The sequence below is a fragment of the Filicampus tigris genome, chromosome 12 (genome assembly GCF_054856515.1).
Source record: "Filicampus tigris isolate MCC_2025a chromosome 12, RoL_Ftig_1.0, whole genome shotgun sequence".
Lineage (NCBI taxonomy): Eukaryota > Metazoa > Chordata > Actinopteri > Syngnathiformes > Syngnathidae > Filicampus > Filicampus tigris.
In genome coordinates this window covers 15998448-16012743 of record NC_141228.1, presented here as the reverse complement: position 1 = coordinate 16012743, position 14296 = coordinate 15998448, and the positions used below count along the sequence as shown (strand labels likewise).

Sequence of the window (14296 nt, the reverse complement as noted above, 5' to 3'; positions counted from 1 at the left end):
TGTGTGTGTGTGTGTGTTGCGTTGCGTTTTCCAGGCCTCCAGCTCATTGGTGTCACTCATTAACTCAGCCAAGCCTTGCTGGGCTGCTGATAGTGTGACAGTCACACGAACATCTTTTACAGTTGTAACGTGCGCTCGCTGCCGTCGGGGCATTTGGAAATTTTCACCACGGATGGAATGTCTTTACAGGTAACTACTACCACTTAAATTCAGCACAAGTGCAAATGTGAAGCTCATTGTGTTGTATGTTAATGTGTTGTGTTAGGCTGCTATTCAAGTATTGATGTAACATTAAGTACACAACCTAATGATAGCCAATACAAAATAATCAGTATTGTTACACCAGATTCAACAACAGTCCCAATCCAGTAGAATCAAAATATTTTTTTGTTGCGATGCAATATTGATACAGCAGCATCAAATGTCACTGTTGAAGCGTATTGTCTTTAATGATGCAATATCAGTACGTCAGCATCAAATTTGAATTTTGCAAGTTATAATGTCGTCACTTAGTGTTTTGTTGATGAAAATCAATATACTGGGAGCCCCATACAAAAACATTTTAAACTTTTAAATGTTTTAGTGTTCCTTAGCAGCTGTTCTCACTCTGCTGACATAAAGCAAAATGCCGTAGACAGACTTTCATAAATTAGCATAATCGCGTGCTACTTTAACACATATGGAGCAGCAAAGTTGCACTATAAATTAATATGCTGCTGATGTTGTGAAGTCAAGTAGAGGCGAAAGATAGAAATCAACATTAATGTTAATTGCCAATTGCCTTAACTGTTGCCACCAGGATGTGTGTGAGACGTTATGATGAAAAAAAAAGCTAGTAACTGAAATATTTCTCCCTGTTGACAGTCTTTAAACGTGTGACGGTGGTGTCCTGGGGTCAGCATGTCAGCACGCTCCCCAACATCATCATCATCATCATCACCACCAACGATTCATCAAAGTTGCTCAGCTGAATGTGAATCCTTTTCTAATTAAATGGTACCTCTCTTTCTTACCAAAAAGGCCACAGACGGTCAAATTTCACTCTGCTTTGCCTAAAGAAAGAGTATTAAAGGTGGCCATTTTGCCACTTGCTGTCAACTGAAAATGACATCATCAGGGCTCAGAGAACGACCAATCATGGCTCAGTTTCAGAAAACAGGTGATAAATATAAAAACACTGTAAGAGACTTTTTTGTGTTGGTATATGTGCACAAATGTTTTGGCCACTTATGATAAGACCTCAGCATTGCATTTTGCAACCTTTTCATGACTCCATTTTATATTTTTCACCTAAGCCTTACATTGAAAAATGAAAACGTTTTTTTTTTTTGTAGCAAAACGTGTCACTTTTCTATAAGGCTGCGGCTGAAACGGAGTATAAATCTGTCACTTAATCAAATCATCGGATAAAAAATTGATTAGCCAGTATTAAGCACAATAATGTGCGTGTGAGGTGCAGGTTCTATATTTTGTCTACTTGAGTGCACCAGCCTCACTTCATCTGACTTTGTGTACAGCTTTAAAAACGGGGCCCAGCCTTGCCTGGTGAGTGACGTGGGCGTCAGCGAATGAAAGTGTAGAGTTGAAGAACTAATGATACATAGTTTGTTGATGATGCCTCTTTTTATTTATCAACGCAGCTGTCCCGAGGCAAAATTCTCCCGAAGGAGACAAATCAAGAGATACTTGACCCATGACATCATCATCATCATCATCATCATCATGTTGTTCCTAGCGCACACAGCCCACTGGCAGTTTTTGGGCCTGTTGGGCGGCTGCCTGGCGTGGATCCTCACCATGGCAACGGCGGGCATGGACGAGTGGCGCCTGTGGCGCGTGAGCCCCGACAACCGGACGTCTGTCATCACCTCAGGCGTGGCCTGGGTGGGCATCTGGCGGGCGTGCTTCCACAGCCACGCCCTGCCCAAGATGGAGAACTGCCAGACTATGACCGTCTCGGACGGCTTCGTCCCGCTAGAAATCCGGGTGGCGCAGGTTCTCATTGTGCTGGCCATGCTGGGCGGCCTGGCGGGCAACGCCGCCGCAGTCCAGGCGGTGAGACGGGTCTACTTCTCGATGGAGCGTCGGGGCGGCGTGCGTGCGGCCTTTGTCCTGGCGGGGGCGCTCTATCTCCTCACCACAGCTCTCGTCCTGGTGCCCCTGGTGTGGAACGCGAGCGCGGTGGTGAACAACACCACCATCCCCTTCCCGCCCCGCTTCGGGCTTCCCGCCGCCCCTGCCAGCCAGCAAGTGGGCACAGCCGTCGGGGTGGGCTTCGTGGCCGCCGTCCTCATGCTCGTCAGCGGGCTGCTGTTTCTCGCCCACCGGCACGTGTGGAAGACCCTCGGACCCGAACTAAACGGATGGGGGATGGCAGAGGAGGACAAGCAAGGCAGCGATAATCCCGCTTTTCATGCTGATCGAGTGTCGTGATGGCAAAATTAAAACATGACAATATGACCAGAACTTGACAGGAATTTTCAAAGTTGGAAACGTTCCACAGGAATGAAAATGTACAAAATTAAGTTGGCGCTTAAACCTTTGCACCCCCACTAGTCCAAACACAACATTCTGATTAATATTTCGTAATATTTCAATAGTGTGTTTAGACGGCGCGATTATGGTACTATAATGCCCTCGAAAGTCCGCAAACATTTGATGTCCATTATGATTATGTTGAAATAAATATATCGATGATTGCTACATTGTGAAATAGCACAACCGCAACGTATCATAATACTCTCTTGTGAGAGTGTTGCTATAATAGCATGCAAAATGGACATTGTGATGTATGAGACATGCTGGTGGGTCAGCTTGACAATGTGAACTTGGATGTAGGAGGCTAACACGTGAGCTTTTAGAGAGGGGGCCGCCAGCCAGCCAGTGAAGAGAAGAGAAGAGAGCAGCGGCCCACTCGGGGCAAACAAAAGGCTGTTGAACCGCCGTCAGAAACACAAGTACAGCACGAGTGGCGCTCAGAGCGCTGAAGGAAGACAAATTCCCAAAAGTGAAGGAGCACAACGTTCCCGACGCACATTCTCCCCCATTTAGAGATAAGGCTGACATGACTTGTGGTTCTTATCTAACCTGCTGTGTCATTTATCAGCAGGATAACACTGCACACTTGAGTGCAAGCAACCAAACAATAAAAGAACTGGAGGTAACAAACTCAAAAAAAAAAAAAAAAAGGTTGTGAAGATTTATTGAAGTTGATTATAATCTGTAAATTTTTACTTTTTTTTTTTATTGTTCTTGCATGTTATTTGTTTGAGTCTAATAAATACTAGAGAATAAAATTTTTAAATGAAGTTTCATTTTAATACATTATTTTTTAGATTTATGTTAATTTTTTATCATTGTTGATACAAATTATGAAATTGTTTAAAATTACATTTTAAACAATTTTAAACAGATTTTAAACTTGAAATTTTAGGCTCTTTTCCGGTGTCTATTGTATGTAGTGTTTTATGTTAATTTATTGATTCCACTTGTTGTATTATGGCTATTTTGTTGTTTGTATGTAAAGTGCTTTGTTACAGCTCTAGCTGTTGTGAAATGCGCTATACAAATAAAATTGTATTGTATAGAAAAAAACAAAATCTGTTGAAATGTTTAAATGAATTGAACTAGAATACATAGATTTTATAATCTCATTTATTTATATTACATTTCATGAAACCTTTAGATAAAAGTAACACAAATTATTAAATATTTGAAAAAATATACTAAAAAGAAATCTGATTTTTTTTTTTAAACAATACAGATGTGTTTTGCACCTAGTTGTCAAAGCAGTATGATGTGATCTTCCACGTGTACTTGAGTTTTATGCAATAAGCCCGCAAGATTTGTGACTGTGATAAAATTTTGCTCTCTGAACCCCATCTGATAGTTATCGTATCAAATCTTGCATCTTTTACGACTTGTTTTACTGTCCACGCAAAGATAAAACATCCCGATAATAATGCTCGGTTTTCATGTAAGGTCTAATATTGTGCTTTTAAAGGTGTCATTATAGTCAGTGGTACAGTACTTGAGTATCTGTACTTTACGCGAGTATTTATTTTTCGGACGATTTTTTAAAAATTGATATCTGCACTACACCTATTCTTTTTTTCAACCCCTGTAGTTTATAATGTATGATTTATTTTTTTGTCAATAAGACCATATACATCTTTGGCCTAATATCATAGTTTTACGTTAAAAACATTTTTGTTTGTTTGTTTATATAACTTCATTCCAGCAGCTTTTATTTGAGTTCCAGTTCGTGTAAACGGGAGGTGATTTTCTGAGTCTGTGGGGGTCTAATAATCCCAAACAACATCTCGTGTGTGCGTGTGTGTGTTTTTCCCCCTGCTGCCCAAACTCAGCGGGTAAGATGTTCAGCTTGCTAATAGACGTCCGTTTGTGTCCAATCTGCACTAATAGAGATCATTAGTGGTTACATTACACCCTTCAAGTAATACCGTCAGCTACTTTTTTAGTTTACTTCTGACTAGAAATCCCCCAATAAATTACAAATGGATGACTGAAGCGCCGGCAATGACTACATCAAAGCCATATTGCAGTCAGTGGCGGGCAGTGCATTTGGTCGCTTGGCCTTCAATGAGGCTGTGTCTTAACCACTACTCTCACTTTGCAATTACATAAATCATCAATACAGAGCAATTCAGAAACAATAGTTATAGTTAATTAATAATGTGACAACAACATATACGATATAAATGAAATACATCATACTCACCAAAGAGGCTAGTTAAAATTGGCTGGAACAAGTTTTGCTCTGATCATGATCAACAAATCAAAATCAACTTGATGCAAACCAGGCAAACTCACATCTGAAATTAAAGCTATTGACTAGCGTTTTCCGGCTTTGTTATTATTTCATCACTATGCTCTCATATGGTAACGGAATGACTGGAAAAAAATACCCGAGATGCAGTGGCAGCTAAGATGAGTTCCAGTAAGGAACAAAACCTTCCATGTCATTTGACGAAGGTAGAGCCATTGATAAAACAAGCTAAATGGAACGCCGGGTGTAATTTACATTTCAAGTAAGTTGATTACAAATTTCAGATAAAGTTTACTTGATCATTGGGGGATTGGCTAATTTTGACCTTTCTTTCGCGTGAATTAATAGCCTGCTATAGCAGTGATGCTAGCTCGCAGGCTAGTCATTTTGCTTTGCAAAACCAAACATTTTATAGATACTGTAAGAAAATATCTTCCACCTGTCCCTTTAGAATTGGTTACTACTTTATTCAGCAGTTTTACAATCTTAAGACATCCACTCGGTTTCTCCTCCTCAACCACAGATTCTGCTGAATAATTTAGATATTTTGGGAAGAAAATGGAACAAAAAATAAATAAACGTTTATCTGGCAGTTCAAGGCCAGACACATCAAAGTTGTGTCATCTTTTCACTTCACATCAGCGATGTAGTCACTCGTATTCTGCCACCCGGAAAGTCACCGGTCGCCTATTGTTTCCAAACATTATGAAATGGTCAATTAGCCTCCTCTTATGAGAGCAAACTCCACATGTTGTATGCCCAGTATGTTTGCGCGATTGTTGCTTTCCAGTAAAGTTGGCGGCCTCTGGCCATTTGGCAAAGTCATGTAATTAAGCGAAAGTGGGGGAGCGGCGCGGGCGACCTGCTCCGCATTCTTCGCAGTGCGCACCGCCCATTAAGGCGTTCATTAAACGCAGCTTAGCTGGGCCGGCGAGCAGGAAATGCGATGGAATTAGCCTCATGCTGCGTTTCCACCAACGGCAAAACAGACGGCGGGGTCCCAGTGACTGACAGACAGCCAATCGGAAGAGGAGGAACGTGTGCCGTGTTTCTTTATTATGAACTATATTATACAACAACATACAGTTTGAGCTTAGCGCCGCCTCGAAAGCATCCCATTGATACAAGACCCAAGAATGTTTCAATGACTTGGTGTCCATGATGTGATTCCTACGGAGCCCCTAAGGTGACATGGAAGGTAAAAAAAACAAAAAATAAAACTTTGCGTTCCCTCGCAAAAACTTTTATGTTCCCTCGCAAAAATTGCGATATAACAGAAAGTTTTTTGCGAGGGAACGCATTTTGTTTTAAATGCGTGTTTATGTACTTCCGGGTCAGTTTGGCAGCTAGCCTAGCCTAGCCTAGCCTCTAATGCGCGGGTTTTTTGAGAGACGACAGTACGTCGTAGGAGACGGCAAGAATAATGGAGGAGGCCTTGGAACGCTGCTGCGTTTAGCACTCACTTCAGATGTCTTTTGCTTATTTGGAAACCGTGCTTAATGTCAAAAACTGATTTTATGACTTCGTATTTCAAGCGAATTTCAAAGCAATTCAATTAAACTTGCCCACGGCTGAAAACGCTCCCCTTTTTGCTTTTGTTTACCCGGAAAATGACCGGTAAGTACATATAAACACGCATTAACAAGAAAAAAAAACGTTCACTTGCAGAAAAAATCTTTGCGTTATCTCGCAATCTTTGCGAGGGAACGCAAAGGTTTTTTTTACTTCCATGTCACAGGGGCTCCGTAGATTCTTTATGATCATCCAGCACATAAACTATAGTACAATATACAGTATTAACTCAAGCGCAGCCCAGAAAAGATCACACAAATGTAGGACAAAAAAATGTCCATTATCGTCTGTATGATATCATTCTTTATGATCATTCAGCATAATACAATTAGAACATTTTAAATTGATCGCTGCTAAGAAAATCTCCCACTGACACAGGACTGAGATTTGTTTGCATAAGTAACACACAATCTTTTAAGGTATGATTCTTGATGGTCATGCAGCACATAACCTACAGTAGAATATAGGCCTACAGTTTTTGCTCAAGCGCCGCATAAAAAACATCACACTGATACACGACCAAGAATGTTTAGTAGACTAACACACATTTGTCTGCGTGAAATGATTCTTTATGATCGTTCGCACATCAGGAAAACTATAGTAAAATATGCAGTTTTAGTGCTAACTTCACAATCTGAAAATTTTAGCTTGAGCGCCGCCAAGAAAACATCTCACAAATACATTACCAACAATGTTCAAATGTCTTACACATGTAATCTGATTCATTTTGATCATTCAGCACTTACAACAAATAAGATCATTTTTACAATCTGAATACTGTACTGAATAGTTTGGCTCAAGCACTGCCTAGAAAACGTTCCACTGATACAGGTAGAATGTAATGCTATGAGCAAAAATTCAAGACATCCCACTAATACAGTACCAACAATGTTTAAATGAATTACACATTTTATCTCATTATAATTTATTTTAATCATTCAGCACATACAACAATATACACTTTAGTGCTCATTTTACAATCACAACAAATGAGCTTGAGCGCCACCTAGAAAAAGTTCCATTGATACAGGGAAAATGCAATGCTACCAAAAAATTGATACATGATATGAATTCTTTAAGATCATAGAGCATATAAACTATTATACATGATCTAATTTTAGTTCAAGCGCCGCCCAGAAAACATGGCACTGATACAGGACTAAAACACATTTCGTTTTTACAGGTAACAGCAGCTTCTATTGATGTATCTGCATGTCTATGTACTATGTCTATGTTTCAAAAGTGAAACGTATTGATCATTGCTTGATGCCGATGTTTTCCAGTGACCCTCGTTCATACGTACTCTGCCCGGGCCAGCACCGTGTTCATCACCTGGTACCTCCTCTGCGGGCCGGCCACAGGGGGCGGCTCTCGGCCGGCGGAGCGCGAGGCGAGCACCAGGAGGAGTCCGGCCACCGCCAGGAGGAAGCCCCCCGCCCACCCGCAGAACAGGGCGTCGCCAAACTCCCAACGCGGCACCACGTCGGGCAGCGTGTCATCGAAGAAGCGCACCACGGCCACATGCGCCACGTAGGAGACCGGGATCAAACACAGAACCCCGGAGAGCATCCCCAGCACCCCGCCCGTGGTGCCCAACGTCCTCTTGGCACCGTCCTCCTCGCAGCCGTTGACCAGCGACAGGCCGGGGATTGCCACCAGGAAGCCCAGGGCGCCCACTGCCAGGGACGCGCACGTGAGCACGCGGCCCAGCTTGAGATCCGGCGAGAGGCCCAGCAGGCTGTCGTAGGCCCGGCACTCCATGCCGCCCGTGTCCTGGACCACGCAGGTCTCCCACAGGCCCAGCTCGTAGCTCTCCACGGGCAGCAGGGATGTGGACATGCTGAGCCAGCGCGGGGACACGGCCGCCCCCAGGACGCAGAGCCAGGCACCGGCGTACAGCAGCATGCCCAGCAGCTCCAGGGCGTGGGCGCACCCGTCCATTGGCTTTGAGCGAGAGCTGCTTGCTAAGAGGCTGGAGGGCCCGGGAGCTCCTGGCACCAAGTGCTGCCACTTGGAGGAGAGCTCATCCTCTACTGGAGGGAGGCAGGCAGGGAGTAAGGCGAGCAAGGGGGGTGTTGGGGGGGGGAGCGGCCCTCCCCTCTTCAGCCCTCCCTGCTTCCTGTGCCAATGGGCAGCAGGGGCAGAGCTGGTCACTTGTCCACGGAGGTAGCAAAAGTACCACCATTTTGTTCTTAAGAAGTACAAATCGATTCTGGTCAAAGTAAGGCTTACAAGGGTGGACCCATTTGTTGGTACACCTCTGTTGATTCAAGAAAAAAATGGTAACAATAAATGAGAATTCAATGAAAACTACACACAAAAAAATAATGAAACAAGCCTGGAAAAAAAATGATGGTACCCCTAAAAAAAGATTGTTGCCAGTTGTTTGTTTTTTTACACGTTAACACATAACAACATAAGACAGTAAAAAAAATCATCTGATTTTAGCCAGTTTTTCTCTCTTAAAGTTAAACCATTTGTAACGTACAAAGTATTGTAAAGCTGGCGATTGTTTGGTGAACGGAATTTTATTTTGCCAAACAGCACACAAAATCCTTGAAATTGCCACAAATGTGTCAGGACCGCAACAGACACTCGCGGGCATATTCGCTTCCGTAAACACTGACTGCGCCACGTGAAATTGTGTTTTGTGTGCATGCATGTCACTTCACGAATGCATTCCGTTCACATTAGAAGTCACATTTGTTTTTGTAATGGGAACGACTACATGAAACGATTGGATTTAACAAAAAATCTAAACTGGGCATTATTCCCTGCAGCATGAAAATTTTTTGGGGGGTGGAATGCAACAAATAAAAGCATTTCCCTTTGTTTCAATGACGAAAGTTGATTTGAGTCATTTGAGTTATGAGCGAGGTCATGGAACAAGATAAACAGGAAAGGTATCATCAATATGTTCAAGATGTTGTTTGAGGTGTGACTCAACATAATATTCCCACTTTCGCAAATAATGTAAAAATTCAATTAACTCATTTAATCCCAGCCATTTTCAATGGGTCATTTTCAGATGTGACCACTCTCACAGCAGCGCACAAGCCCTCCCTCTCGCAGATCCACCAGCCTCCGCGCTTGTCTGCCAAATTACCAGCAGGATTTAGGTTGGTCAGGATAACACAGCCTGTAGTTTACTTATATTTATCAAGCATATTTTTTTCCTGAAAATTTCCAAATCCTGCTGCCTTTATAACATTATCGGGAGGCCGCAAACACTGCGGCTTATTGTGTTGTTCGTATGGGAGCAACGTGGCCTGTGGGAAACGACCTGTGGGAGGAGGCTGTTGATCACCCTTAGGATGTGAGATGGATGGGATGTGACACATACACACGCGCACACACACGCGCTCATAAGCCATGCAGTAGATCAAAATGCAGAGATAAACTCCCCCTCTGGTGGAGAACAAAACGCTCAGCTGACTACAGTGACGTCACACACACGCACACTCACACACACTAGCGGTGGGAAGTAACCAAGTACAAATACCTTTTTTCACTTAAGTAGTTTTCAGTTATCTGTACTCTACTTTTGTTTTTTATTTTTCTGTCCACAATATTTTTTTATTTCCTACATTTGAGAACAGATACCTGTTCTGTAAACTCCAGGCAGCAATGGTGCTTTGGACGGCACTGGTCATGAGGTCTTTGCATCCCTCTACTGCACTGACAAAAATCTCATTTTCACCTGGGGCTGGGCGATACGACAAAAATGAAATAAAAGAAATCATTATAGAAATATTTCTATTGCCCCATCTCAATATTAAAAAAAACATTTGTGTTTGTTTTTAGACTGCCAGTTGTTTAGCACCAGTACTGAAAACTCCAAAAACTAGATTACATCAACTTTTTTTTAACATGCCAAGCACTGTAATTAAATAACAAAATAGAGACGAATATGGAAAAATATTAAATCTATTTTTCCTCAACATTACAACAAATGCATAAAAATATAAAATAACAATGAAGAGTGGGAAACGTATGATGGTGTAATGTCTAACTCCAACCAGCAGATGACAGCATTCGCCGATTTAAGAGAGGCTCCAGGGAGGCTCACATTTAAAAAGCAGTGCTGGAGCAGCTGTATGATGGCAAACGTTTTACATTTTTTTGTGATTGACAGATAAAATCAAATAGAAACGGAGTCAAATCACCACGCACCACACTACACAAACCAAAGTGGCGTAGGAAAAGGTCAAGTCTGATAGCATGCTGTCCCGCAGCGTTTCCGCTATGTTTGAGCGAGTAAATATTCTTACATGGACCAGAAATTGATCGCAACTCTGTCCGCTCAATCAGTAAACCGGTTATTCAGAATGCTTCAGAAATCGGAAATTTGACCTTAACCCGAATATTGATTGCATGTAAATGTGGTCACTATGGTGCTGGGGACAAAATGGAGGAGGAGGCACAGGCGTCGTAAAGTCAAAACGTCGCATGCGTCATCATTTGAGGACTTCTTGTATACTCTATTCATATAGAAAACCATTTTATAAAATAAAATACCACATTACTTAACAATAAACAATAGTAATGAAAAAAATCTTTAAAATAACCCAAACATTTTAAATATATTTTCGGACTTTGGGGTATTGAAAAACACAGCTTGGGTTAATACACTATACAGTTACGATATTTTTAATTTTTTTATTCATATTCAAAAGCATAGCAGAACGCGTATGTGCCCCTAAAAAAAGACTAAATACGCCCCTGGTCATACCATGACAGGAAAAATGCGTGACGTCATTCAACCCGGGGTAAACGAGATGAGTGCAATACTCACATTGTGCCTTAGGTGGCGCCAATGTATAACAAAACCGATTAAAGCCCTCATAGTTTGTACTGGAGGGAAAGCTTGTTTGTTTTGAGGAACTTTTTGCCCGAGTTGACATTAATCTTATTTTAAATGGTCGAAACGGTCAACTAAATGACAACTTAAGTGGAATTATCTGCGTTTAATGTCACGAACCAACATCTTTTAGTGCAAATAATAAAACATTAGCGGGGATTAGCCAAAGTCAAGTCGAGTGACCGACTTTCAAAAATAAATAAATAACTTTTTTTCCCCTTTTTTTTTTCTCTCTCTCTCTCTTTTTTTTTTTTAATAGGGTCTGTTTTAAAGTGGACACGGAGGAGGCACACAAGAGGAGGGGATTGGACAGAGGGGCCAAGCTCGCACCGCACGTCCGTCCGTTTATGCAAATCCACCCCGGGCCCGAATAAGGACACGGAGGAATGAAACATGGTGGCGGAAGGAGCAGGCCAACATGGAGGCGAGAGCACCGTGAGAGCACCACCACCGCCGCCGCCTCCTTCTTTGTAAAACGAAAACTTTGCACTTTTCTACCGTGGGGCCGCGATGCGGTGAAGAGGAGCAACTGGTTGGTCGACCCGGGGACAGAGTGAGAACAAACGACGACGACGAAGGAAGGAAATAGGCGACGGGGCTGGAGCCCTCCGCTCAGCAGCAGCGGCGGCGGCGGCCAGCCGCGATGCCGTGGCCGGGCGGAGGCGGCGTCAAGCGGCGAGAGAGCTCCGAGCTACCGCTGCCCGCCGGATGGGAGGAAGCCCGAGACTACGACGGAAGAGTGTTCTTCATCGACCACAACACCCGGCAAACTTCGTGGATAGACCCCAGAGATAGGTAAGAGACTTGGATACGTCATTGTACACATTTTATTTGAAAAGGAGAAGTGACAGATTGATGCTTTTGGGGGACTTTCAACAGACGAGTTTAAACAGACGCAGATTAAAACCCCATCATCACTAACCCTACCCATCCCACTGCCTGTCTTGACTTCAAAAGTGACATTTTCCATGTTTTCAAATAGTTGTTGTTTCCATTCACTTTTACACACTCCTATCGTGCGCGTGTGTGTGTCTGCGTGAGAGAGAGACTTCCAGTGACCTGCAGCATTCCAGCGTCTCTCACCTAACACTATTGTTACCTCTTTTCTGTCTGCTTTGTTCCCAATACATCCTTTCCAATCCAACAAAGTGTGTGTTACGTCTGCCACTTTTGTAAGTGTGTGTGTGGCCGTGAAAACTCAATCTCCCAGAAATCCAGGCAAAACTATGCCAGGAATGTTGCTAAAGTTGGGCCGCTGGGGAAAAGCCGCGGGGAGGATGCGCGCCTCCACCGGGGACTGGGAATTCACCGAGCACTCACTTTTGGAGGGATGGATCGGGAATTCTAAGTTAGGACATTTGAAAGGAGACATATTGTGCGTTTGTTCACATTTTAAAACCTTTTCCAGGTGTCATAAAAAATGTCTATGTCAAAATACTCAAAGAATCAAGGGGTATACAAGACATTTTTACCTTATTTCCAGAGATAGGCATTTTACTAAAACTTCCCGGTCCGTTTATCGCCTTCTATCAGCAGCCGGAGTACAACTCCGCCGTCCGTCTATCGTTTGTCGCCTACAAAATGGGCGTCCGTCATAGGCGGATAGACGGACCGGTCAGTCACACAGGCGGAATACTCAGCGCTGCTTATTTCTTCTCTTGCTGAAATTAATCCGTCTTGAGGGGGCCGTCCTGTCTCCCCCTGTTGCTGGATCGATAAAGAATACAGATTTCATTGAGCCCAGAGTCTAGAAAAGTGGCGTTTTCATGTTCTTTCCATGCGTTGAATGCATGTTATTGCCATTCAAGACTCATAATTGTCCATAGGTGTGGATGTGAGTGGGAATAAAAAAAACATCCCAAAATCATGTTCAATTTCTAATTTAATTCGGTCCAAAATTGTTATTTCATTATGCTATCATTGAATAAAATGGTACGGACACGTTGCCAGCTCCAGCCGTCCACGTCAAAGTCTGCGCTCACCCCCGACCAACCTTTAATACTTCACAAAGGCAAACGACTGTGGGTACATCATCTTCCCAAACTCTTTCTCAAAGGTCTTTGAGCCATGAGTGATGCAATAAAAAAAAAGATGAGTTGACTAGACAGTTTGAGGTGGAAATGAATCTATATGAAATTTAACTTCCTGGCTGACCAGTTCCTTCTGTACTAAAGCAATATAGTGACTTGGCTTGATGTATGTATATAGCATATATTTTTTTCAATCGTTCTTGTCTTAAAAAAAAAAGGACAGAAAACATCCAAACTTTCAATCTTGAGGCGACATAATGCTGCACGGTTCCCGTGGTTTGTTTAATTTCAGGCACTCCAGAGATGTAACTATTTGGATGAGTGTGAGACTTTACACCGATCTGATGGGCTGGGGCGAATCGGCAGATATTTAGCATTTTATACAAAATCTGTGATTGGTTGTAATGCTGTAATTTGCCGATCAATGGCGTCGTTGATCGTATCTGTGAAATAAGACATCACAGCAAACACAATCTTGTTCACTCCTGGGACGTTCTATGTTGCCATCTTTAAAAATCTGAGGTTTCTCAGCATATATGGACTGACTTTTTGTTTTTTCCATTATTTCTAAATAAGGGAGGTGGGGGTTGAGGGGCAGACATGCCACTGCGGGCTCCCCACTTTCCCCTCCCCAAGTGAGCTTGACTCCTCTTCGAAAGCAACCAAACTTGTTGCAGATGATTCAAACAAAGGGAATGCAGAAGTAGCTCGTCATTCAGATTAGAAAAACCTGATTTCCTCAACAGTTTTTGCTTCATCATCAGCTTTTTCTTTTTTGACTGTTTGTCCAGTGATTCATAGATTTTCTCCACCAGAGGATTGTCTCCTGTCGCAAGCCCATATTGACGTTTTAATAAAGCACAGACAAAATAGAACACATGCAGATGTTTTTCTCCATTTATAACGAGTTCATATTCTGGAAAATGTACTATTCAAAACATTATTCTAGAAAGGTTTACTTGCATCTCTGATGACATTTTTTTGGGAAATATTTGTTGACCAGCGTAATCGTAGTCCCACACAGTTTTCACACTCATGACTAGG

General features: G+C 42.6%; 3 protein-coding genes across 4 annotated transcripts in view; 2 read left to right on the top strand and 1 right to left on the bottom strand.

The window, feature by feature from the left end:
• On the top strand, window positions 1-3586 carry cldn34a (claudin 34a). Its single transcript, XM_086047891.1, has 2 exons — window positions 1-189; window positions 865-3586. The coding sequence occupies exon 2, from the start codon at window positions 1594-1596 to the stop codon at window positions 2431-2433; it is 840 nt and encodes a 279-aa protein (XP_085904017.1). The 5' UTR covers window positions 1-189; window positions 865-1593; the 3' UTR covers window positions 2434-3586.
• Window positions 3587-5694: 2108 nt separating this feature from the next.
• Window positions 5695-14296, top strand: part of wwc3 (WWC family member 3) — a 37130-nt gene continuing 28528 nt past the window's right edge. Inside the window, exons 1-3 of the mRNA XM_086047885.1 lie at window positions 5695-5987; window positions 7645-9480; window positions 11482-12017. Of these exons, the coding sequence (XP_085904011.1) occupies window positions 11866-12017 (152 nt within the window). The 5' untranslated portion in view covers window positions 5695-5987; window positions 7645-9480; window positions 11482-11865. The remainder of the gene's footprint in view (window positions 5988-7644; window positions 9481-11481; window positions 12018-14296) is intronic.
• cldn33b (claudin 33b) lies at window positions 7270-13186 on the bottom strand. Of its 2 annotated transcripts, none has more exons than XM_086047893.1 (2): window positions 12695-13186; window positions 7270-12566 (listed from the first exon to the last, which is right to left on the bottom strand). In XM_086047893.1, the coding sequence occupies exon 2, from the start codon at window positions 8300-8302 to the stop codon at window positions 7655-7657; it is 648 nt and encodes a 215-aa protein (XP_085904019.1). In that variant the 5' UTR covers window positions 8303-12566; window positions 12695-13186; the 3' UTR covers window positions 7270-7654. The 2 variants fall into 2 exon arrangements, with proteins under 2 accessions (XP_085904019.1, XP_085904018.1); XM_086047892.1 differs by having other exon boundaries at window positions 7270-8621.

Coding starts and splice junctions, on each gene's coding strand:
- cldn34a (XM_086047891.1), top strand. CDS start 1,594: ATGATACATAGTTTGTTGATGATGCCTCTTTTTATTTATCAACGCAGC.
- cldn33b (XM_086047893.1), bottom strand. CDS start 8,302: ATGGACGGGTGCGCCCACGCCCTGGAGCTGCTGGGCATGCTGCTGTAC.